We start from the raw sequence: 24148 nt of genomic DNA on the forward strand, positions 1-24148 counted from the left end.
TATATTGATACTTGAAAAGAAAAATGCTTGACTAGCTATGCGTCGGCCTTTGATACATGTGAGAGACTTGTAATCTTCTGTGTTGCGAGTTGAAGGTGCATCATCAGAATCCAGTGCCACGTGTTCTAATCCTAGAGGTTGAGTGAGCTAGACAGATAAGAGATATGTTACGTATGTAAGGACTACTGCAGCCTTTCTTCTTTCTTAAGCTTGATTTGATGTCTTTTCATTTTTTCTGTAATTGACAGTTTGACACAGCCGCAATATAATTCATTAAGATTTTCATTTCTTTCAATATAAGATTTTCAACAAAGCCTTGTTATGATGGTGTCACAGCCAATTTGCAAAATTTCACCACCTGTACATGGGCGTGTTGAGATCATAAATTTCACATGAAAAAAATAGAGATATTGTCTATGGGTTTATAAGAATTTAGATCAACTTCATTCATTGCCGAGTGATTTTAGAAGTAAAACTCATACTATTTTATCAATCTGCACCACAACAAGCATGTGTGTACATCTGTCACGGCAGATTACGGATTTGTCATCGTCTGCCGGCAAACCTACGTTGATTAGAGATTTATCATTCCACACCAGAAAAAAGGGCCCTGGGTGGTTGTCATTCAGTCCTTGAGCATGAGAATATGCAATGCAAAGGCTCCAAGCAAAAAAGGGGAAAGAGGTGAATGGAAAAACAACAATTGACAGCTTCGGTATTTTCAGTGACGGTGATGATTTTGCTGAAAAGAGAAAGTGATACACCACTACACATACAGGGATTTACAGGCTTTGGTTTTCAGCCACGTACTAGACAAGTAGACATTACATGTGATATGTAAAGGTAAGGAATCTCATGGCACACAGCTTTCATAGCCTCCACCTTGAAATGGAAGTTACGGAAACTTAGAAAGTACCCCCATCATTGAATAACCTATTCTCCTAATTATTTAGTACCATAAATCATTTGCTTAATCAATGCACACTACTTTGAACCAATACAATTGAGATGCATGGTACATCATTCCACGTCACTTTTAATTTGGATCTAAAAAAAAAAAAAATTATTTCAATCATCGTAATATACTTTTTTTAATCGTTTTTCTTTTCTTAATTAATTTTTTGCTGTTTTAACCAATCAGACGGAGGAATCAATATTTACGATAAGCTACAAAATGGGAAATGTCGAAAGGGAAGATGTGAGGACAGATGCTGGCATTGCGCAAGAAGTTATTACTAGTACAGGCTGGGATGTTCATTAATAAGATGTTAATCCTTCAACTAACACCGACCAAGGCCACTCTTGCTCCCATGTGCTTGTGTTTGTAATATGTATATTTAGTAAGCTTCTTTACAAGTTCTTTGTGATTAGATAATATGTTTAATAGAGATGGAGTTGAACTCATTATTACACAAGAGGTGCTTAAAGTGAAAGATGCAAAACCGTATTACTCGATGGAATTGGCAAGGCGTTGTAAGAAGAAAGAAAAAGATAGGTTGTAGCATGTGGGACTGTGGGTTCGATATAAAAGAAAACAACAATAACTTGCACATGGTTGGGGGCAATGTACCAATTATTTTTCCTCCTATGATTTAAGGAAGACAATAATATTCAATGAGTCTAGGGATTTGATAATTAATAAATCATCTTATTATCTTACCGTAAACAATTATTTAGTATAATAACATAAATTACTTTTTAAGAAATGAGGATTCTTAACGGATTAAGAGATTATATTTTCAACAGAGTATTAAGTAATTATCGCAAATTCGACTTTAGATGCTTCAATCGATAATATAGAATTGAAAGATAAATTAAAATTTAGAGACGACCAAGGGAGAGCATAGCCTCCACATACTTGTAATCACTATTCACCAAATGCCAACTCACAAAGTTGTTTCTGTTATTCAGGTGACGTGGTGAGAACCCAAATAGCCAACACCACCACCATGCAACCATGTTCTCCAAAGTCTTCTAAAGGTGAAAATTCAACACCTCTCAATCTCATTAATAGCTGGCATATTTATCTACTTGTCTTTATGATCACTACTCCCTTTTCACATTTCTTTATTTGTGACAAATTTTTCATTTTTGGATCTACATCATGGATCAATTTTAAATATTTTCTCAAACAGTCAAAATTTTGATGAAATTCTTTTTTCTACAGTTTGGGACAAACTGCTACATGTCATCAAAATTTCTCCAAAATGAACCCTGTAGGTAAAGTTTTGTCATACAATATCCAAACTTGAGATTGGTTTACGGTTCTGGAGTTTCAAAATTTTCATATTTCGGATTATTTTGTATATAATCAAATACCATGTCTACTATGGTTGTATAACTTGCTGGGGATTGAATGAAGAAGACGGCAAATGAAAGAGGAAATAGTTAATGAACAATGTGAATAGTGAAGATGAATTCTAGAGAGCCCAGTTTGTTCATTCATTCAAACCAAGCAAGTTACAAAGAACTTGAAACTTAACCAGAGCATACAAATTAAATAAAAAGTGAAATGAAAAAAAAGAATAACTGAATCATCTGCTTCTGCTTCTGATGAAACTGTCCACTTCTCCCTGATCTCTTTCTTTTTCAGCGCGCAGGGCTTTGTTTGTTTTCTTCTGTATCTCATATCTCTCACTAAGGACAACTATGAAGGTGCTACTGCTACTGCTACTGCTGCAGCTTTATTTCCCAGTGTGTCTTAATCCAATCCCCCTCTCCGTTTTTTCCCTTGAAAACGGTTCTTTATTCACCAATAAATCAATAAATTGGAAAAACTGATACAAATGATGATGAGTACTTGCCATCCAAGATATTAATTCATCTCAGAGAAGCTATACATTAACTCTCTACCCAATTGGATGAAGAAGAAAAAGAAGTAGAAGAAGGAGGACAACAAAAAACAGAAGAAGACGATGATGGGGACCAAAAGAAGAAAATTAACAACAAAAGAAGAAGGAAAGTGGAGGAATTAAAGGTTATCATGGATTTTCAAGCTCAGATAGATGTTAGGTATCTTACTTGAGCTTCTGAACATGTAGATACGTACATATTGTACAGATTTGGGCCAAGAAGGAAGGTCGAGATCATCACATGATCCATCATTGAACCATTGCCAAGAAGGAGGGTGCCCCATTGCCTCCCCCATTAGATGAAGGGCCTGTATTCTGTTGCTTCTGAAACTCAATCTTATAATCCATCTTCCTGCTCTCCTCATCCATTTCTTCATCCTCTTCGTCATCTTCGTCTTCCTCCTCATCTTGATCGAGATTGATGTCGCTGTCAGCTTCCTCAACTCTATCATAGTCTTCTACTACTAATTGCTGCTCCACCCCTTGTTGGTTGAGTAGTTGTTGTGGATGATGATGATGTTGTTGTTGCTGTTGCCCCATCAACTCCTTCACAATGTCTTCTGGCTTCAGATACAAAAACAAAATCAGCATATATCTCTTCTACTACAATTGGCATTGCATAAAAGATTTGTGATCATCATATATATTACAACACTAATCAATAATGTTAAGATTCACTAGTTCACCGAATACGCATACTAATTGATCATACATCCTAAAATTAATCACAGTTTGGAGCGGGATCTGATGAATAAAACTTGGTAATATATTGGGGCAAATGTAACGGCACTCATGTGGAAAAACGTACCTTCTTGGCTGCCTCTTCAGGTGCATCTCCAAAGAGATTCTTTTGCAGATTTGGGCTATGATCGCCATTCTTGTTTCCTGATTGATCAGTAGCTGCTACTGTTCCTTGTGTTTGTGGTGCAGGCACAGAAGCTGCTACTGTCCCTTGAGTAGCCGGTGGCTGTTGTTGGATATTCTGATTACCCAATGAGCTGCTGCTTCCACCACCACTAGGGCCACCGCCGAGTACCCTCTTCCGGTAGAGTGCATCAAGTTCGTGAAAATAAGGACACGTTTTCGCATCTTCAGGCCTAGCCTTGTTGCTCTCCTTCACTTTCTTGAAGTACTTGTTGATGTTCTCCCATTTCTCTTTGCACCTCTTGGGATTCCTCTTGTACCCCATTCGCTGCATCCCTGCGGAAATCTCCTCCCAAAGTGGGCCTTTCGGCCCAGCCTCTTGATACCTAGTCTCCAGTCCGCTCCTCAGCTTTATCAGTGCAAGAACTTCCGCCTTGGGCCACCTCGACGATGAGGTTGTTGCCTCAAAACCTCCTCCACTACCGACTACATTCTCCTGTGGCGGTGCCACCTGTTGCTCCGGCACAGCCATAACTACCTCCGTCTGAGGATGAGGAGGGATCGCAGTTTGAATTTGATGCCGTGAAACTTGAGCAGTTGGAGTAGCGTGCGGATGAAATTGTTGAACTGATGGTTGCGGCGGTGGTGCTGATACTGGCGTGACATGGACCGACGACACAGACGGCGGCACCGGCGGGGGAGGAGCATTGTGGACGTTTAGGGGCGGAGGCAATTGGATAGTCTGGCCGGTAATTTTCTGCAGAAAAGCGATAATGGCGGCGTCTCTGGAAGCCGAAATGGCTCGCTCTTGAGTCATGAGCTCGTGCTCTCTAGTCAGCCTGGCCATCTCTTGCCTCTTCCAAGCGTCTTCCCTTATGTTCCGATCTTGCTCCCTCTTCTCAATCACCTCCAGAAACCTCTGCTGCATCGTCTCCTGCTTCTGCATCACCTGCTTCATCAGAATCTCGAAAAACTCCATCATCCTTCTCGTGCTTCCGCCGCCCTCTCTCGACGACGACGACCTCGTCCCTAAACCTCTCTTCCGCTTCCGGCTCGTGTTCGTCGACGGCTCTCCCGCCACCTCATCGTCGTCCTCGTACTCATCGTGCGAGGAGGAGGAGGAGCTGTTGGAAGAGAAATTCATGTCCATGGGAGGGGCCGGGGGCGGTGGTGGTTGGGACGAGGGCATTACTGGAATTGCACCCGCACCCGCACCCCCACCCTGCGAGGTCATACCCGGAATAGTAGAAGTGGTGCCACTGCCACTAGTCATCCGGAAGGACGAAATGGGCATCGGGCTGCTGATGGATCCGAAACCGATAGAAACCGGAGTGTTGGCGACGTGGACCGGCGGAGAAGCCGACACGTTGGCGGTGGTGCCGTGGAGCGCCTCCAGCTCACTGAAAAACTTGTAACTCTTGCCGTCTTGCCGCCCGGCCCGGCCTTCTTTGGTCCTCTTATAATACTTGTGAACGTTTTCGAATTTCTCTTTGCACTTCTTCGCATTTCGCTTGTAACCCAGCTCCGCTAGCTTCCTGCAGCCATTTACCGGAAAATGCAAGACGATCACACCCAAAATTTTCTCAAACAAAAAAAAAAAAAGTAAAGAATTTGAGAGAGGAAGAAAGGATTCAAAGAAGACAGAGAGGAGAAATGAGGGGGTGAGAAACAAGCTCAGAGGCTCCACTTGGTCCTAATCTGTCTATAGTGGAAAGATTGGAAAGCTATTATTATAAAAATTGGGCTTAGAGGGAAAGAGGATAAATATTACCAATTTTTGAAAATTTATAATAATAATAAAAAAGGAAATCTTATCGGGATTTTCAAATATATCCATAATAAAACCAAAAAGAAAAAAAAGAAAAGGAACAAAGGATTGCGGGTAGGAACAAAACATGAAGCAGTGGATCTGAGCCCAGAGCAGAGAGAGAGATAGCAAAAAAGAGAGAAAAAAAAAGAAAGATGCCCAACTCGTGAATCGTGATGGAAAGAGATAGAAGGGCCATGTCCCCATGTGCAGCTGGCTTGAGCTTAGCTTGGCTTAGCTGTGTCTGTATGTATCTATTCACTTGCAGATGAAATTCTTTTTTTCCTTTTTCTATGTTTTTTTAAAAACAATTTGGTATGAGAAAAATAATCAATTTCGGGAATGCGGAAGAAAATTGAGGAATTTGGTGACCCCGAAATGGAAATTAATTTTGATTTTCCAATACTGTTCATCGAACAAAAAAGTCCGAATTAATTAATTTTGAATTTGAATTTTTTTTTTTTTTTTTTGGTTACCTGGAAACATCTTCCCATAAGGGACCTTTGAGAGTGGCGTCGCGGAAGGCCACATCCATCTCGGACCGAATCTTAAGAAGCGCCAGCGTCTCCTGACGCGGCCATCTGTTCCCGCCGCCGGAACCTCCACCGCCGCCACCGCCTTGATCTGCCGCCACGTCAGCTGCTGCACCGGAGAGCGTCATGAGCTCGTCCAAATTGACGGCGGAGATTGCTCCTCCCGCCGGCGGCCTGCTGCTGATGGGGGAAGCCTCTTCAACTACATGCGTTTGGTCTGCTGCTGCTGCCTCCGCCGCCATGGAAGTAGTAGCAGCGGCCCCTTCGGCAGCTGGAGCTGGAGCTGGAGCTGAAGCTCCGTAATGGGACTGCCCGCCTTGCATCTTCTCAGAACGGCGTCGTGTGGCAGCTGCGCATCCGGTGGTGGTACATTAAGCGGCGGATCTCAGTGGATTTGGAGAGGGAGTGGGAATTCAGGTGGGGAAGGGGTGCAAAGAGGAGGTTGGTGAGAGGGGAGAAGAGGATGATGATGGGAAGGGAAGTTAAGGAGGAAAAGGGAAGGAGGTGTGGGATTAGACAACTGGAAAGATTGAGAGGGCAGAAAGTGAATTCCTTTCTCTCCTATGAGTTAGTGCTGGACTTCACCTTCTCTCTTTTCTTTCCTTCTTTTTTTTTTTCTTCTTCCCAGTACAACTCTCTCTCTCTCTCTCTCTCTCTCTCTATCTCCCAGATTTGATTTTTATTCTTCCTCTGTCTTAAAAAAAAAAAAATTAATAATAATAATAATATAAAAAAAATTAAAAAACCCACCACCGAAAAAGAATTAAAGAATTAGAAAGGGGGTTGATGGGGATGAGAGGGAGAAGAAGAGCATCATCATCATCATCCCCAATATCAAAACTGCTGCTGCTGCTGCTCTGCAAAAATGACAGACAGAGAGGGAGGGAGGGAGGGAGAAGAAGAAGGAGGAAGAGACAGAAAAGAGTGGATGGGTTGTGGGGGGCGAGAGATAAATGAAGAAAGAGAAAGAAATGAATGAATGGAGATGACGATTATTATTATTGAGAGTGATGATGATGATTAAGAGCTAGAGATAGAAAGAGGAAAAAAAAAAAACTAAATATTATTTTGAGATCGAGATGCTCTGTTGTCAGCGGCTCTTACTTTGCTGCTAATAATTGTCAGAACCTCCATTTTCAGTTTTATCACTATTATTTCTATTTCTTTTTTATTAATTAAGACACGATAGCAAGAGCTCCGAAAGAACGTTAGTGAGTTAGTAATACACTCAATCAATCAATAATCGGATCGACTAATTTACTATTATTTTTATATTTTTCCTTTTCAATTTTCAAGATGAATAATAATAAAATTGACAGTAATGCAAGTCCAAAGCTGAAAACTGAAGGGACCAAGAGGGGGGGTTAGCCAAGTCTCCACATCCATCGTTAGGAATAAAAATCCAGGGCCATCTTTTCTTTGCCGTTCCAATAATGTCTTCTTGAATTGACCCAACAATCCCTCTCTGTAGATGTGGCCACGTCCAATTGGACTTTGCTTTAACTTTACCTTAACTAGTGCAACAAGAAATTTTCCCTCTTACTTTTCACTCTACCCTCTATTTATAAGAAAAGTGAAATTTGTGTGTATGTCCAAACTTGCGTCTATCTATCTAATTTTATGTAGGTTGAATTTATGATGAGTTATGAACAAGAGTGTTGTCTAGGGTTTTATAGTTTGACTTCTCGCTTCTGCACAATATACATCAAGTGTCACGTATATGTGAACACAGTTAGTAAGATCTCTAACATAACAGTCTTGGGATCACTTGAAGAGTTTATATGTGAATGTAGTACAAAATGTCATATTGTGTTGCATTCCCATACCGACCTAGTTACACCACGGTTGAGTGTATACGACTCATCGTATCATCTAGTTTAATTTCATGTACTCTATTGTGTCTGATTAAGTAGTAGCTCTTGATTTGGCATCTCTGATAATGACTTCATGTGTTTGTTGATTCCAATTTGCTTGTATCATTGAGATTGTTTGTGTTTCTAGCCGCTTGCTTTCATCATATAGTGGTGTTTATCTACCTCGATCGTTCATTTTAAATATCACGAGTTCCCAAAATTAGGACGTCATTTGACTAGTCTTGACATTAATAACATGTTTTACTTAACTAAAATAAATATGATAATTAGTGAAATGATTCTAATATACGACTTCTCATAACATTAACTAACACACAGTAAATGAAAAACATATGGATCACGCGTTAAAAAGTAACCAAAACGAACTACATTTTCTAATCCAATCAGAGATCGACGTAGTGTGGATGTTTAATGCTTGTTGCAAATTTGTAAGTATTTTGAAGATTATTTTGGTAAGTTACCACTACTAGTATCTCTGTCTTACCTACCATCTTAGTGGTAGGACATTATTGTACTAAAACGAAGTTTTGACTCGTGGATGATCTAGGATTCGAAAATGGAGCGAGCTACGTATTCATATGTCTCTTTGGGCGAAGCTCAAAAAAAAAAAATTAGTACAATTATGCACAAGTGTGGGAATGCAAGAGCGGAGAGATAAGAACTTGAGAGTTCAAGTGTTCAACGATTGAATTTCGTCTGGAATTTAGGGCTTTTTAGAAAGAAGAAGAAGACGAAGAATGAGAGCTTGTGATAGACGGAGAGAATGGGAGAGCCAGAGAGGAATTTGACTTCGATAATTCAGGAGTTCGGGTGGGCTTCGTCAAACAAACATACATACAACAAATATATATATATATATATATATCATATATATATATGTTTTTTTTTTTTTCAACCCAAAAGTATGGGGAGGGCTTGAATCCTCGCACCTCTATACCTAGATCCACCCTTGGTTTTGACTTGTTCTTAAAACATCTATCAAGGTTAGAGATTAAAAGTTTCAAGACTACAATCAGATTTCTAGATTACATAGAATTGTATTTTCATAATATTAAACTCGGTTCATTTTAATAAAAAAAAGTACGTCATGAGAAGAGAAAAATTGAAAATCATCCACCATATGGATTTACTTCTGTTTGGCTCCAGTTTTGTTGCAGCTGGTCAACAGTCTCTATTTTGCGCGGGCATGCCAACACCGTTCGGGTGCGGTCCTCGGGGGTGTCCCTTAACCTGACTTCTTTCGAGCGATTGTGGATCAGGAGAACACCAACCTCGTCGCAGGATTCTTTGTGCCTCGTCGTCGTAGATCGAGCAGAGCGAAAATCACTGGGAAGTGGGGAGAACTTGCTAAATCGTGACTTTAGCTTGGCTGGTTTGCGAGGGCGTTACCCTTACTTGGCTGGTTCCGTAACCGTTGTGGTCGCAGTACTACAGTTGACTCCCGAGGAGACTGGGACCGAAGCACGTTGACAGAGGGTTTGGTGGCACTGACAGTCGGCTCTTGAGGATTCTGGGACTAGAGTGTGGTCACCGGTAAGAGAATGAGAGGGGTTGCTCTGGAGAGGCTTGGATAATCGTAGAGATTAATTGATGAATTGTGTCTTGTTACTTCGTCGTAGCCTCTATATATAGGCTACCAGACCACAGTGGTTGCCTTAAACAAATCATGATGGGCTTTCCAATTAAGCACTAATGGAATCATGATAGGTTTTCCCTATTGGCCATCATGAAATGTAGTTGAATGTTTCCTCACGTGCATGTCATATTCCTTAATTGAATGGAGTATGAATATTCGCATAGGCGTGCCTTTTCTTGCAGCTTGCATAATCTTCCATAATTCTACAGGTAGGCTTTATTTAGCCTCTAAATAATATATTTCGAACTTGTCGACAATATATAGTTTGAGCCACTGACATTGACTCAATTTCTCAAAGACACGTCTTGTCAGGCCAAAATGCTCATTTTGAGTTCAAACTACTTCTCCTCCGACTCTTTGAGACATGATTCCGTGAACCAAATAATTCTTCAATCTCAAATTATGAAAAAAAATTAATTTAAAAAATGTATATAATTGTGCGTGGAGATTTTAGTTAAGGTCAATACTGAAATCATGAACATGAAATCCAGATTGTGAGCTCTACAGAATCCCTCGTCCCAGCTAAGAGAGAGTCCCAGCAGATTCTCTTTCAGTATTTTTAACACAGCACAACTTTGACACCCTCTTATACGGTTTTTCCGTGCTGGAAGAACAAACTCGAAGTTGAAGCACACAATCAGCATAGCACCAACAAAACAAAACGAATCAGAATATCTTACCTTCCTCCACCTTAACCATGGTTAAAAGGCCAACCCAACCCTACACGATAATCTGTGAGATCTCTATGATTAGCAGTATACCTTTTAAAATATCAAACCAAGTACTACACGCTCCACCTTAACCCTGAATTTAATTATTAATTAATTAAAGTAACTATTTGCTAATCATAGAAAGATAGAGAGAGAGGGAGGGAAAACCCGGAAGCCAAATTTTTAATCCCCACATCGGAAAACTTTGAAATTTTTTAACCTGGAGGGAGAGAAGACCTGTGATGCTGTCAGATACGACTTTAGTTTTAAACAATTGCTGATGGGTCCCACCCTTCCCATCTGACATGCCTAATAAGTCCCATGTGATTGGAGCCGTAGGGAGGCTTAGGCAATTCATCATCTATATTAAAAAAATAATAAAATAAAAAAAATTATAACGTATCGATAAACTAACCGTAAATAAAGTGATAAATTCACTACAGTCGTAGATTAATTCGAAACTATCAAAGCAAGTTCATCTGTTCGGTTACTGGATTAGAGTCACTGGGTTAGACACAGTTTACTATTTTTTTTTTTTAATATATATATATATATATATGTTTTAGGAAATTAGAAATTGAGAGAAAATCGCTACGTATTCTCATTAATAAAATAGGCCTCTTTATATAGAGGATTACAATGCATAGAATCTAAATCATACAGGAAAGTAATCGTACATTGAATAGTAATCTAGATCATTCTAATGTAACTCTATTATCACTAGGTCAAGTAACCTATAATTTGGGCCAAACACAAATTAGAGATTTACTTAAACACTCCCCCTTATGTTGCCCAAACGCGGTGTTTCTCTCGTTGCCTCACTAAAAACCATGCCGAGTAACAAAAATCAAGTGAGACAAAAATAACCTCGGTCGAAGGGGAAAAAGAGCGCAACACACCCTTCACGTTTCGAGACGAACATGTAGACATCTTCCCCTGATGTCAGCGCCTCCCCCTGATGACTATGATAATGGGAGTTCAGATAACTTCCGCAAGCCAATTCTTGCCACATGTTTATAGAACGTGGATTTGGGCAATGACTTAGTAAATAAGTCTGTTACATTGTCCTCTTATCGAACCTGGTTTACTTTGATCTTGAGAAGCTTCTGTTGTTGTTGATCGTAAAAGAATTTAGGCGATATGTGCTTGGTGTTGTCGCCTTTGATGTAGCCTTGCTTCATTTGTTCAATGCAAGTAGCATTATCCTCATAGATGCCCATTGTCTCATCTGTGGTAGACTTCAGACCACAATTTCTTAGAATATACGTAACCATGGATCAAAACCATATACATTTATGAACTACTTCTTGAAGAGCAATAATCTCTGCATGATTCGAAGAGGTAGCGACTAAGGTCTGCTTTGTAGACCTCCAAGATATCGCGGTCTTTCCCATGGTGAATACATAACCAGTTTGGGAGCAACCTTTATGTGGGTCAAAGAGGTACCCAGCATCAGCAAAACCTGCCAAAACACTTATATCGTTTTAGGATGGGGATAGAGGACGCAGGCCAGTGTTGGTGTTCCTGGTGTGTGATGGGTCCGAATCCATCATCGTTATGTAGGAATAGAACAAACTTATATCAATCGTACCACTTAGGTATCGAAAGGTATCTTTAACACCAGTCTAATGGCGTCGTGTTGGCGCAGAGCTATATCTAGCTAACAAGTTCACAGCGAATGAGATGTCCAGTCTTGTGCATTGTGTTAAGTACAATAATGCGCATATTGCACTTAGATAGGGCACTTATGCCTCTAACACTTCTTCATTGTCATCTTTTGGACGAAATGGATCCTTCTTTGGATCAAGATTACGGACGACCATTAGGGTGCTTGAAGGCTTAATCTTGTCAGTGTTGAAACGCCTAAGCATCTTTTGGGTATAAGCTGATTGATGAATTAGGATAGCATCTCTATGGTGCTCAAGTTCTAAATTGAGGCAAAATCGTGTTTTCCCAAGATCTTTCATCTCAAACTCGGATTTCAAGTGTTCAGCGGTTTCCCTTAACTCTTTAAGTGTGACAATTATGTTCATGTCATTGACATAAACTGCTACTATTGCAAATCCGGAACTTGTTCTCTTTATGAACACACATGGGCGTAGTTCATTGTTGACATATCCCCTACCAATCAAGTAGTCACTTAGACGGTTATACCACATCCGTCCGGATTCTTTTAATCCATATAGTGAGCGTTTCAATCTTATAACAAACGCGCTCTGGGACTATCATGTATATTTATGTATCTAGATCCCCATATAGATACGCAGTAACCACATCCATAAGCTGCATGTTCAATTTTTCAGAAACTACCAAACTGACAAGGGAGTGGAACGTTATAACGTCCATTACGGGAGAATAAGTCTCCTCGTAGTCGATTTCAGGGCGTTGTGAGAAGCCTTGAGCCACAAGGCGAGCTTTGTACCTTACAATCTCGTTTTGCTTATTACGCTTTCTAACGAATACCCATTTGTGACCAACTGGTTTGGTGTTGGGCGGCATTGGTACAACTTTGCCGAATACCTTTCTTTTCGCTAGAGAATCAAGTTCTGTCTCGATCGCATCTTTCCATTTTGGCCAATCAGCTCTACGTTGGCATTCATCAACGGAGCGTTGTTCTATGTCATCGGTCTCAATAATCTCACGCGCCACTGAATACATAAATACATCATCAATGATGATGAAGCTTCTTTCCCACGTCCCATGTACACTAGTCTAATTTAAAGATATCTCTACGTTCTCAGGGATAAGTTTTGACATTGATGCGTCCCCCAATGATGTTTCTTGGACATAACCATAATCCGGAACATTCTCATGGGACGGATTTTGAGTATTGATGATAAAAAGATTTGTTTGTGCCTCATTCGCTCTCTTTCTAGGGCAAGAATCCTTCGAACCAATCGGTCTACCGCTCTTCCTTGCCGGACTTACGACCATAGATGCCACATCATTGCCATTCTGGGCAATGGCGCCATCTCCTGGTGTCACAGGTATGGCGTTATGTCCAGTATTCCGGACATCAATCCGTGCAGGCACGTTTGCAATAGGTATGTGTGATCTGGTCACTTTGGCAATATCAGAAAACGCATCAGGCAGAGTATCTGCTACATTCTGGAGCTCGATTATTCGTCGCACTTCAAGTTCCGACTGCGCGGTATGGGGATCGAGATGAAACATAGTGGGGACAGACCACGACAATTCATGTCGTTCCTGTTGAACATCTGTGTTCTTATCTCCCCCTAACGAGGGGAAGACTGTCTCATCAAAGTGACAATCCGCAAATCTAGCGGTAAAGAGATCGCATGTCATAGCGGACGATAGTTGGAGATTCATATCCAACATAGATGTCCATTTGTCATTGTGGACCCATCTTAGTACGCTGTGGCGGCATAATAGGCACATAAATGGCACACCCAAATATGCGTAAGTGCGAGATATCAGGCTCGTACTCAATCACTAGCTGTAACTCAGAGTAAGATTGGGTTGCAGTGGGTCATAGACGAATTAGCGTCGCTGCATGCAATGTTGCATATCCCCAAGCAGAAACAGGGAGATTGGTGAGCATAACCAATGTCTGTGCTATCATCTGTAGTCGTTTGATAGCGGCTTCTACTAGACCATTTTGGGTATGAACATGGGGAACTGGATGCAATAGTCATCGAACGCTTTTGATGTGAACTCCCCAGCATTATCAAGTCAAATTGACTTAATAGGATGGTCAGGGTAGTGAGCCTGTAGATGAATAATCTGGGCGAGGAGTTTAGCGTAAGCAGCATTTCGAGTGGACAGCAGCGTGACATGTGACCAGAGTGTCGACGCATCAACTAATACCGTAAAATATTTAAAAGGTCTGCATGATGGTTGAATTGGTCCACATATATCTTCTTGGATTCTCTGTAAGAATGGAATCAGTATTTTAGGATCATTTGTGTAGGATGATCTCGGTCCTAATTTTCTGAAAGAACAGGCTTTGCAAAATGAGCTAGTGGCCTTAGAAGCAACCAATGAAGATTTTGGTTGGGCCTGAGCGTCTGTAATGCTATTAGAAGCAAAATGTGTGATTACATCACTCATCATGTTGTTGGAACCATGGAAAGTGGCATCCATGGCGTCTTGGCCATGGGCAGAAACACTCATGGCGTCACAGCCAGGATTGGCGCCATTTATAGCGTTGTCACATAGGACTTGGGCGCCATTTATAGCATCTGGCCCTGCAGCGCCAGATGCTGCAATTGTTGGGGTCTTACTAAGCCCGGGAATCAATTTTCGATCCTTGCTTCTTCTCAATATGAAGAATGGATGTCCTTATGAAGTTTTTAGTATACGGATCATCATATCACGACCATGATGTCCTAGTCGGTTATACCAAAGCCAGTATGTGTCACAATCCAAGAAATCTTCTCTTATGACATTATTGGATTCAATTGGTCGAATTGTAGTGACATAAAGACCACTAGATTGATACATAAGCTTCTCTAAGATGCGCTTTCGTCCGCAATCATTAGAGGTAATGCAAATGAACTCTTTTCCGTTCTCATTATGTTTTTCCGCATGGAATCCGTTGGCTCTTATATCTTTAAAGCTCAATAAGGTTCGATTTGCCTTAGGAGCATAAAGAGCTTCAGTTACTTTAATCAAGGTGCCATTTGGCAATAGGAATTGGGTCATTCCATGTCCTTGAACTAAACCTGATGGCCCAGCCATCGTAGTCACATAGGAATGTGTAGGCAACATCTCTAAGAATAATTGCCTATGGCGTAGAATGGTGTGTGTAGTCGTACTATCCGCAAGACATTATAGTTCACTAGAATCCATTCCTAAAAGAAAAGCTCGTAATTAAAAATGAGTCATAAAGAAAAGAACTCAACTTTTATTAATAAGCCAAACGGAATTACATCATTGTTTCTTTGACCAAAGAAAATCTAATCCAATAAACTAGCTAATGCAAAACAATGGTTGTTGTCTAACTCCTTTCGGTAATTCCAATGCAAATGTGACCAGGTGAGTAGAGAGATGTCGGTGTAGCAAGGCTCGCTTAAGTACCACTTATCTCAAAACCTTCCTAAACATCACACTTACATTGAGTACGCCTACTTTGAAGAAAGACTAATACCATTGACATCTACTACAAAAATAATATGGCAATTGCTTATATCTCTTGGAAAATAAAAAGACTTAATCAAAATCATCAGTTTCTGGGTCTTGATCCTTGTAGTCTTCCACCCTTAGATCCAGATCGCCATCTTGATCTTATGTTCCATGTAGTTTGCCTCCCTTGCTTCACGATACATCTTGTATACGTTTGCAACATTCTGGGATGCTTTACATGCTTTGGCCCAATGTCCAGTTGATCCACATCGAAGACAAACATTATTGTGGTCAGGCTCCCTTGATTGAGGCACCTTTGGGGCGCAATTTGGACGACCATTGCTCTTGGTGGCGTTACTACCATGGTCGGAGGCTCCACCTCTCTCTCTCTTCACACGTTGACCTCCATGGTTCCGTGCACGCCTCTCTTGGCGATTTCCTTCCTCTTTAGCGCGAGAATATGGACCAGAACGTCCAGAATTGTCCCTACTCTTAGGGTTTCGCTCCTTGCATCCTCCATTAGGGGCGCGACTATAGTTAGACTCTGGAATAAACTTAGTTCCCACGGGTCTAGAATTATAGTTCTTCACAAGAATATTGTCGTGCTTTTCGTGCTTTTCAGCTACGTTCATGGCGCCAATGAGCTCATGAAATCTTGTGATACGTCATGCTTTCACATCAATCCAATAATTCTTTGAAATCATCAGGGCGAAGACGGGGAAGGTAGAGAGAGTTTTCTCGATCAACATCGTATCAGTTATGGCTTGGCCACAAAACTCCATCAGAGACTTGATACGAAGGGCTTCCGAGTTATAATCAAGCACAGACTTGAAATCACAAAAGCGGAGGCTATGCCATCGCACTTCTAAATCAGGAAGCAGGGAGTCACGAACGTTGCCAAATCGATGCTCAAGTTCAACCCATAGCTTTCTTGGGTCCTCCTCATTGAGGTATTCACTTTGAAGCGCGTCATTCATGTGCCTTGTCATGAGAATTATGGTTTTAGCTTGATTTGCTTCAAAAGCAGTAGCTTGCTCAATGGAGAGCACGTTCTGACTAGGTTCTTGGATGGTTTCCAGAAGTCCATCAGCCTCAAGATGTTGGCGCACATCTCGGACCCACCTATGGTATCTTGCTCCAGTTGTCTCCAGTAGAACAAAGTTTAACTTATTCAGGTTACTCATATTGAAAAACAACACAAGATTAGGGTTAGTTTAGGAGAGAAAAAGACTACCACAAAAAACTATAAAATTTCTGAGCATAATCGTTTCCAAGAAATTAGAGATTTTCTGAGCGTAGTCGCTTCCAAGAAAATCTGATTCTAAGAGGGGTTTTGGATTATATCGAAACAACGATGTATGTGGTCAATCATTTTCTCCTCAACAAACTTTAAGTTTGGAGGATTCTACAAGCTCCAAGCTTGGAATGAGCACGAACCCCCACAGTTCGACTTTAGGTCTACCCTATGAAGAAGAAAAGGGGGTAGAAGAATGGAGGTTGCGAGTCCCCGAGAAAAGAAGAAAAAGAATGAAAAGCTTCAAAAACAGGAACTTTTAGAAAAGTTTACCTTGAAAAGTTGCTGGAATTTGGTGGCCAAAGTTGGTGGCTGGGTTGTGCAGTGAAACTGTTGGGTCGCTGCAGGGGCCGTTGCGAGGATGTCGTGAGGCCACGAGGACGCTGCGAGGATGTCACGAGAAGTCGCAAGGGCGTGAGGATGCTGCGGAGATGCCGCAAGGACGCTGCGGGGAAGGTGGTAGCACCAGCAAGGCTAATTCGGTGAAGTATTTTTTCGGCCTTTAGGGTTTTTAAGGCTAGGGTAAAGGTTTCGTGCTGATAACGTGTTTTGGGGAATCAGAAATTGAGAGAAAATCGCTATGTATTCTCATTGATAATATGAGTCTCTTTATATAGAGTAGGCCTGGCAACGTGCGGGTATAGTGCGGGTTCTTAACGGGCCGACCCGGTAAGAACCCGTTAGCTTAACGGGTTTCGAGGGCTAAACCCGGCGGGTTTGCGGGTTATCCGTTGGAACCCGTTAAGACCCGTAAGCAGTTTTTTTTTTTTTTTTTTTTTTTTTTAACTTTTTTTTTTAATTCATAATTCATTGCACTACTAATCCAACAGTAACACGTTAGCACTTCCTTCAAGCTTTCAATTCCCACCTCAGTTACCAAATTCCAAACAGACTACAGAAAAATGGTCTGGTAGCCACTGGTGGGCGTTGTCCTACTTTGGTTTTAATGCATTTGTTCTTATAGTGAGAGTAAAGAAGCCCTACACCGACCACAAATCTGGTCCACAACATCCCAACTTAGCAGAAGCCAAAGAAAACTAGTGCTAACAGTCTACTGCTCTTACCAATCAACATAGTCAACAATCAAAATCGCAAACCGAGTACAAATTAGCAATCCAGTACACAAAAGCAATCGAAGATTGAAACCGATTGATTCCAATTCGAATCGATCACAAATGAAACAATTACCAAACAAAATCAATAACTCAAGGATTCTAAAGATCGAGAATGAACAAAAACTAAGCAACGAATCTGGATCAAACATTCAGATCACAGCACGAGACTGATACAAAGTGGCACCAACATAGAAAACAAACCGAGAATTTGAACTCACCCCGATTTGATATACTCGGTGGGACAGCGAGTCGGTGATCAATCCGAGTCAATAAGAAACACAAGTAGAAGAAGAAGAAGAAGCAGAGCGCGGCCACCAAACCCAAATCCCAATAAGCACTTCAGAACCCAATCCCAGCTCAGATTCTCTCACTCTGAAATTGTGGGTTTGGATGAAGAAGAGAGGGATGGAGTCATGGAGTCTACGAGAGAGGCAGAGAGCGGATTGCTGAAAGAAATAGGCAGAGTCATGGATTCCTGAAGCCGCGTAGAAAGGGTTTTAATTTTCATAAATAACTTAACGGGTTCCAACGGGCTTAACGGGTCTAACACGGCACGGCCCGTTAATTTACGGGTTTTTGGCGTGCGGGCTTTTCTCGGCCCGGATTAATAATTGGGCCGGTTCGTGCGGACTTTTACCGTGCGGGTTTCGGGCGGGTTTGCGGGTCACGGGCTCAAATGCCAGGCCTAATATAGAGGGTTACAATGCATATAATCTAAATCATACAGGAAAGTAATCGTACATTGAATAGGAATCTAGATCCTTCTAATGTAACCCTATTACCACTAAGTCAAGTAACTTAGAGTTTGGGTCAAACACAAATTAGAGATTTACTTGAACAATATATATATATTTAATATTTGTTTTCATCCGTTGGGTCTAGGTCACTTCCTGAGTCAGTTTTTGAACCTACAAATTGACTCAAAGTGATCGTGGTCAGTTTTCAACTGATAGAAACAAACATAAAAAAACAGTGAATAAATGTATGACCCAATAACCTAGTGACCCAACGGGTAAACTTGCTCTCACTATATGAAACTAGTTTACACGGTATCGTTTGATCCAAATTTTACAAATCATTTGATGGTACTGTAGATTTGATTCTTATAATCGTACTACAGTCATACATTAATTCAAGATCAAGCTAAAATAGTCTATTGATGCGTGAAAGTCAGTTTTATATTTATATAAAGCCGATCAAGTAAATCGTGGGTAAATTAAGGTACTGTGAACCACCATTATTCGTAGATATATCCACAATATTATTAGTTTTTATTTTATTTTAATTTTTTTATAAAATTTTAATGCACCAAACAATCACAGGAGCTAGCTAAGGAGGTGAATAATTCATAAATAGTACGCCCGAAATTAAGACTGAATTGCCAGCACGTTAGAAGCCACCGTGGAACATCTTCCTTTCCCTTGTGGAAGCCCCTTGCATTCATTTCACTCCCCAAAAACCTCAACTGGTAACCAGTGTACAACTTTTAATCGCATTAACACATCGTGGGACACACTGTATAGTGTTCGTTGTTCAATTCTCGACCTAGCTCATGGTGGTGGGAGCAAACCGTAATGCTATGTACTTGTATATCATTGATCCAATCATTTTTTTAATTATTTTTTTTAATAATCGAAGCTCTATTACTACATTGAATATACATGTGTATGCATCAATGCATGCACGAAGCATGCTTTAATGTATGCTTTTATTGATAGCTAGCTAGGATAAAATCAACAAAGGTGTTACTAGATTGGGTGAATTACACGCTACTTCAATTAATTGTCGATTTTAGTTTCATATTTAATCGGTGGGGGGTTTGTTATGTATTGTAAATTAAAATCCATGTACCATTTCTGATTGAAAAGCATTATGAATATGCATTTTCACGATGCCGAAAAGCTTCAGCGGTTTTCGTTATATGTTTGCACTTGTGATTTCTAACTCTTAAAACCACCTAGTCTTAAAATATCAATTTCTTATTGCCTAAACGTAAAATACTATCACCTGATGAGTCTAGTACGAGGATGGAAATATGAACATAAAATTTGACTGTGAAATATATGTATAACTCAATATACAGCACAAAATACTTCATAAAAAGGATGATCATGATATTCGATCAGGTAGTTGTGTATAGGAATAAAATCTCTATAATTTACTCTGTTGATTTAGATAAAAGGAGCAAACCTAGCTGTACAAGTGTAGAATATTACCAAATGATTATATTAAGACTAGACTTGTATAGTAATTGAGGAAAGGAATATCTCAGGTTGAATAACTTGGTAAGCGATCTAATTATGTCTGACATTATTTGTCCAGCAAGTTTTTGCTGCGTTGTGTGTTAATTCTTTTAGTAAATAATAGGGCACAAGTTAGAACGCAACTTTTTCTTAATTCCTTTTTAATTTGATCACTTGGCTGGTTTCACATGAGAACCATAATGCAGCTAACATGTAAACTTCATTAGATCAAATGGATGCCCATGCAAGAGAAGGGCAGGCAACCCACTTGGCTGGTTTCATTTGTTAAATGCCGCCGTATTTGTTGTATTTCTTAGGTAGATTATATTTCACTCAATTATCCGCCGTGAGCAACACATTTAAGAATTTTTCTTCTCAAAATCAAATAAGCAAAATAACGTCTTCAATTGGAATGTCTACTTACATTTTACCTTATGCATGTGTGTTTAAAGCTCATTAAACACTTCATTTTCGTCTCTCTGCACACTCCTGCTCATTCCCTTGGCAACCTTCAAACTAACCTAAACTTTATTCAACCATTTTAATAAATATCTTGCTGCCTTTGGTTACTCTCCTTCCTGACCAAACATTGAAACAACTTGTTTGTACGAGCTAAAAAGCATATTATAAGCAATTTTCTATAAATTGAAATATTGTTACAGCTGAAAGTTACTCATTAAATAATTGACTGATTTGTAAATCCCACCCTACACCACATAATTAGAAACTTATAATAATTCAAAGTTATAGCATTTTCCATTGCAAGAAGAAAGAGGAAACAGATAGAAAGTAGAGACGGGGGTGACGGGTTAAGTAAGATTGACCAAAAAGAAGGAGAAGAAAAAGGATGGGGTAAGAAAAAGTGAGAGGAGGAGGTAAAGAGGGCGCATTAGCATTTAGGAGAGGTTGAGAAGGGCAGACAAGAACAGATTGGCACAGGCTGTTCAAAAGGGACCCCATTCCCATTCCCATTCCCATTACCGTTCCCACATTACCATTACCAGTCCCATTCCCATCCAATTGGCGACACATTACTACATGAATGAATGAACCACAGGAAGAGAAGAAGAAATTAACTTTTGTAGCAGATATGAAAGCTAATGCAGGGTTATTCTTCTAGTGCTTGCAGTTGGAGTTCAGACTTTGATTTGTAGTTCAGACTTTTTATTAATTAACAAAAAAAAAACACACTTTAGATTATCCAACTATCTATTTTTATTAGTGTAAGTGTACGTCCGAACTATAAATTCATTCCCTTCCATATAATATAGCTCAAGTTCTTAATTTTAATAATTTAAAGTTGATAATTTTAGAGGTTCTTTCGTGTAATTTTTCATTGGTAATCAAGAAAAAAAAAAAAAGAGAAAGAAAAGAAGAAGAAAAAGAAACGTGCGTGGCGTTTCTCCTGGATTTCCGAAACCCCCAACTGCCTGGAATCGTATTTCTAATTCTAAAAACCCCCACCCTAATCCCATGGTCATGCTCCCCATGCCAGAATTACTCCACATGCCACTTGCTCCTTCCTCATTTTTAACCACTTGATATTTTTTTTGTTTGGTTTAATTGAATTTAATTTAATGCCGCCTTTTTCTCTCTCTAGTCTCTAGTCTCCGGTCTCCATATAACTAATGTTATTATAATATAATATTATATATATTTCTGTTCTCAAGTTACTACTTGCCACACCTGTGGTAATGAGCTGGCCCCTAACATGCTCTCTCTCCCCCCTAAAGTCATATCCTATCTCTTCCTCTTTTTACACCATGACCTACCCTTATCACAGACAAACAATAGTGTTGTGTTTGCCTTATTTTTAGATAAGACCCAAAAAATAGATACCGTATGTTTTTCTTTAATAAAATTGTTAATAAATAACTGACAATATTATAATAAAAAATATACAATAATTAGACTTTAGAATATACAACGGATATAAATACAATAGAGAATCATTGAAATTTAAAAAAATAATCCATGTACGGACGTACACTTGCACAAACATAAATAGACAGTTAGATAACATCAAATATATTTTCTTATTATAAAAAAAAATTTATTCATAAATATTAACAGCTAAAATCTATTGATTCACGTACATTATCTGTAAGAGCAAGTCCACCGGTATGACTTTGCCTGGGCAAAGTGAGAGAATGATGATGTGGTGACCGGGCATGGAGAGAAACCAGCTTCCACCGGCAAACTCTTGACCAGCCAAACTTTGGCTTTCCATGACTGAGGTCAAAAAAAGGGGCAAGCCCATGACTAAACTCTTGCCCGAAGTCATCCGGCTGCCAGCTCGGCCAACCACAGAACGTGGCTGACCTCACAGGGGCTGCGGAGAGAGAAGAGAAACAGACGCTACGGAATTGCTTCGATCTCGGCCTGGGGTTGCTTCGATCTCGGCCTGGGGGCAACGTCTGGGCCGGCTGACGCCATGGAGTGGCCGGATGAGGTGAGGCGACCTCGGGTTGCTTCGATCTCGGCCTGGGGTTGCTTCGATCTCGGCCTAGGGGCAGCGTTCGGGCCGGCTGACGCCACGGAGTGGCCGGAATAGGTGAGGCGACCTAGGGGGAGCCGGGTCCGTGGATGGAGGACGCCGGAGGAGGGAGAAACAGGCGGGTCGGGTAGGGAGAAACGTAAACAGTAAAATAGCAGAAATGTAAACAGTAAAAAACCAGAAAACTGAACAGTACAAACGTAGAAAAAACAAAAAAAATGAACAGTAAAACAGCGTGAACAGTGTTGCCCGGGCAAGAAAAAAACGGGTGCAAACCTATGTCCAATGGCAGTGAATAGTAACTTGACTGGTCGAATTTTTGACTTCTCGACTTTGCCTTTTCTTGACTACGGGTGCACTTGCTCTAATAGAAGAATTATTTAAACCGTCATTTGTATTTAGTCAAATTTGAAAAAAGAAAAAAGGAAAAAAAGTAGTTTCCTATCTCCTGAGAATTTAAGGGCTCAATCATTTGTGTCAGGCTTATTTATATTTTGACAAGACCTAGCCCACATTACGGGGTATTATTGTCAACTCCAAACCTGACTTTGGGCCGCAAATATCCAATTGTGAAGGTCAAGAAGATTCGCCCTACAGAGGACAATTTGCCATCAGCAGTCATTAAGGAATCAAAATGGAGAAAACCGTGACACTAATCAAAACCATTAGATGAGTTATCTACACGAGAGTTCTTCACAAACCTTATTAAAATGGACTACGTAGCAAATATATATTACTGGAAAGACTTCAAGAGGGCTCAATGCGAATCAAAGAACGCCTGAATACCAAAATCATAACTATACTCCTCTGATTTAATCTACCAGAAACCATGTTATACAAGGAGGAACGGTCGAGTCAAACTAAAAAATTTCATTCCCAAATAAAGCAGCACAAAATGTCACACACCAGAACAAGGCAATCAGAAGATGATCATCTTCTGGTTGTTCAATCCTGGCTATAGATCTTCATACATGTGCTACGACGCCCCAGAGATCAAGCAGAAATAAGTGGTCAGGCAAAATGCAAGTTCAACATATAATTTAGGGTGTAGTCCTAGATAAGAAGACTCACTTCATAAGCATGCAACTTCCACTCAGCTCTAATTACTTGGCCTTGCCAACATCTTTGTATTTGGTTGTACAGCGTATATTAAATTAACCAAAGATCCTCCAGCTTCATAATCACTTAATCAGTTATATGAGTGTCTTACTCACCTACATATAGATACAAACTTACCATACAATGCATCAGTTAACTAACATAGAGGTTCATTCAACAAAGCCAGATCTGAACTTCAAATTGAATGCTTCAAGTGATCCAAATTTGTAGACAGAAACTAAACAAATGCAAAGTTCAATCAAAATGCTTTAAATTTGATATTATCTAATGTTAATTTGGCCAAAAAATAAAATCTCTAGTGTAATGACTTAACATAACATACCAACAACTGAATTGTATTGGCGAGTAAGCAAGCATGTAAGTTCTTCAGGTGCCAGTTCAACTAAAAGGGTTGGTATGCCGTATGCTCAACAAGTTTAGCAAACTAGCAAAGAACACTAGACCTTCGATGCAAGTTGAACAGACATAACTCCATTAACGACCAAGAATTTAATTGCACGTATTGGGTTTATTTTCTAC

General features: G+C 40.1%; 1 protein-coding gene across 2 annotated transcripts; it reads right to left on the reverse strand.

Moving 5' to 3' along the window:
* Positions 1 to 2373: 2373 nt before the first annotated feature.
* LOC112180898 (trihelix transcription factor GTL1) lies at positions 2374 to 6744 on the reverse strand. Of its 2 annotated transcripts, none has more exons than XM_024319477.2 (3): positions 6000 to 6743; positions 3661 to 5251; positions 2374 to 3416 (listed from the first exon to the last, which is right to left on the reverse strand). In XM_024319477.2, the coding sequence occupies exons 1-3, from the start codon at positions 6377 to 6379 to the stop codon at positions 3102 to 3104; spliced, it is 2286 nt and encodes a 761-aa protein (XP_024175245.1). In that variant the 5' UTR covers positions 6380 to 6743; the 3' UTR covers positions 2374 to 3101. The 2 variants fall into 2 exon arrangements, with proteins under 2 accessions (XP_024175245.1, XP_024175246.1); XM_024319478.2 differs by having other exon boundaries at positions 3376 to 3412; positions 6000 to 6744.
* Between the last annotated feature and the right edge of the window lie 17404 nt (positions 6745 to 24148).

This window comes from Rosa chinensis, chromosome 7, assembly GCF_002994745.2.
Source record: "Rosa chinensis cultivar Old Blush chromosome 7, RchiOBHm-V2, whole genome shotgun sequence".
Lineage (NCBI taxonomy): Eukaryota > Viridiplantae > Streptophyta > Magnoliopsida > Rosales > Rosaceae > Rosa > Rosa chinensis.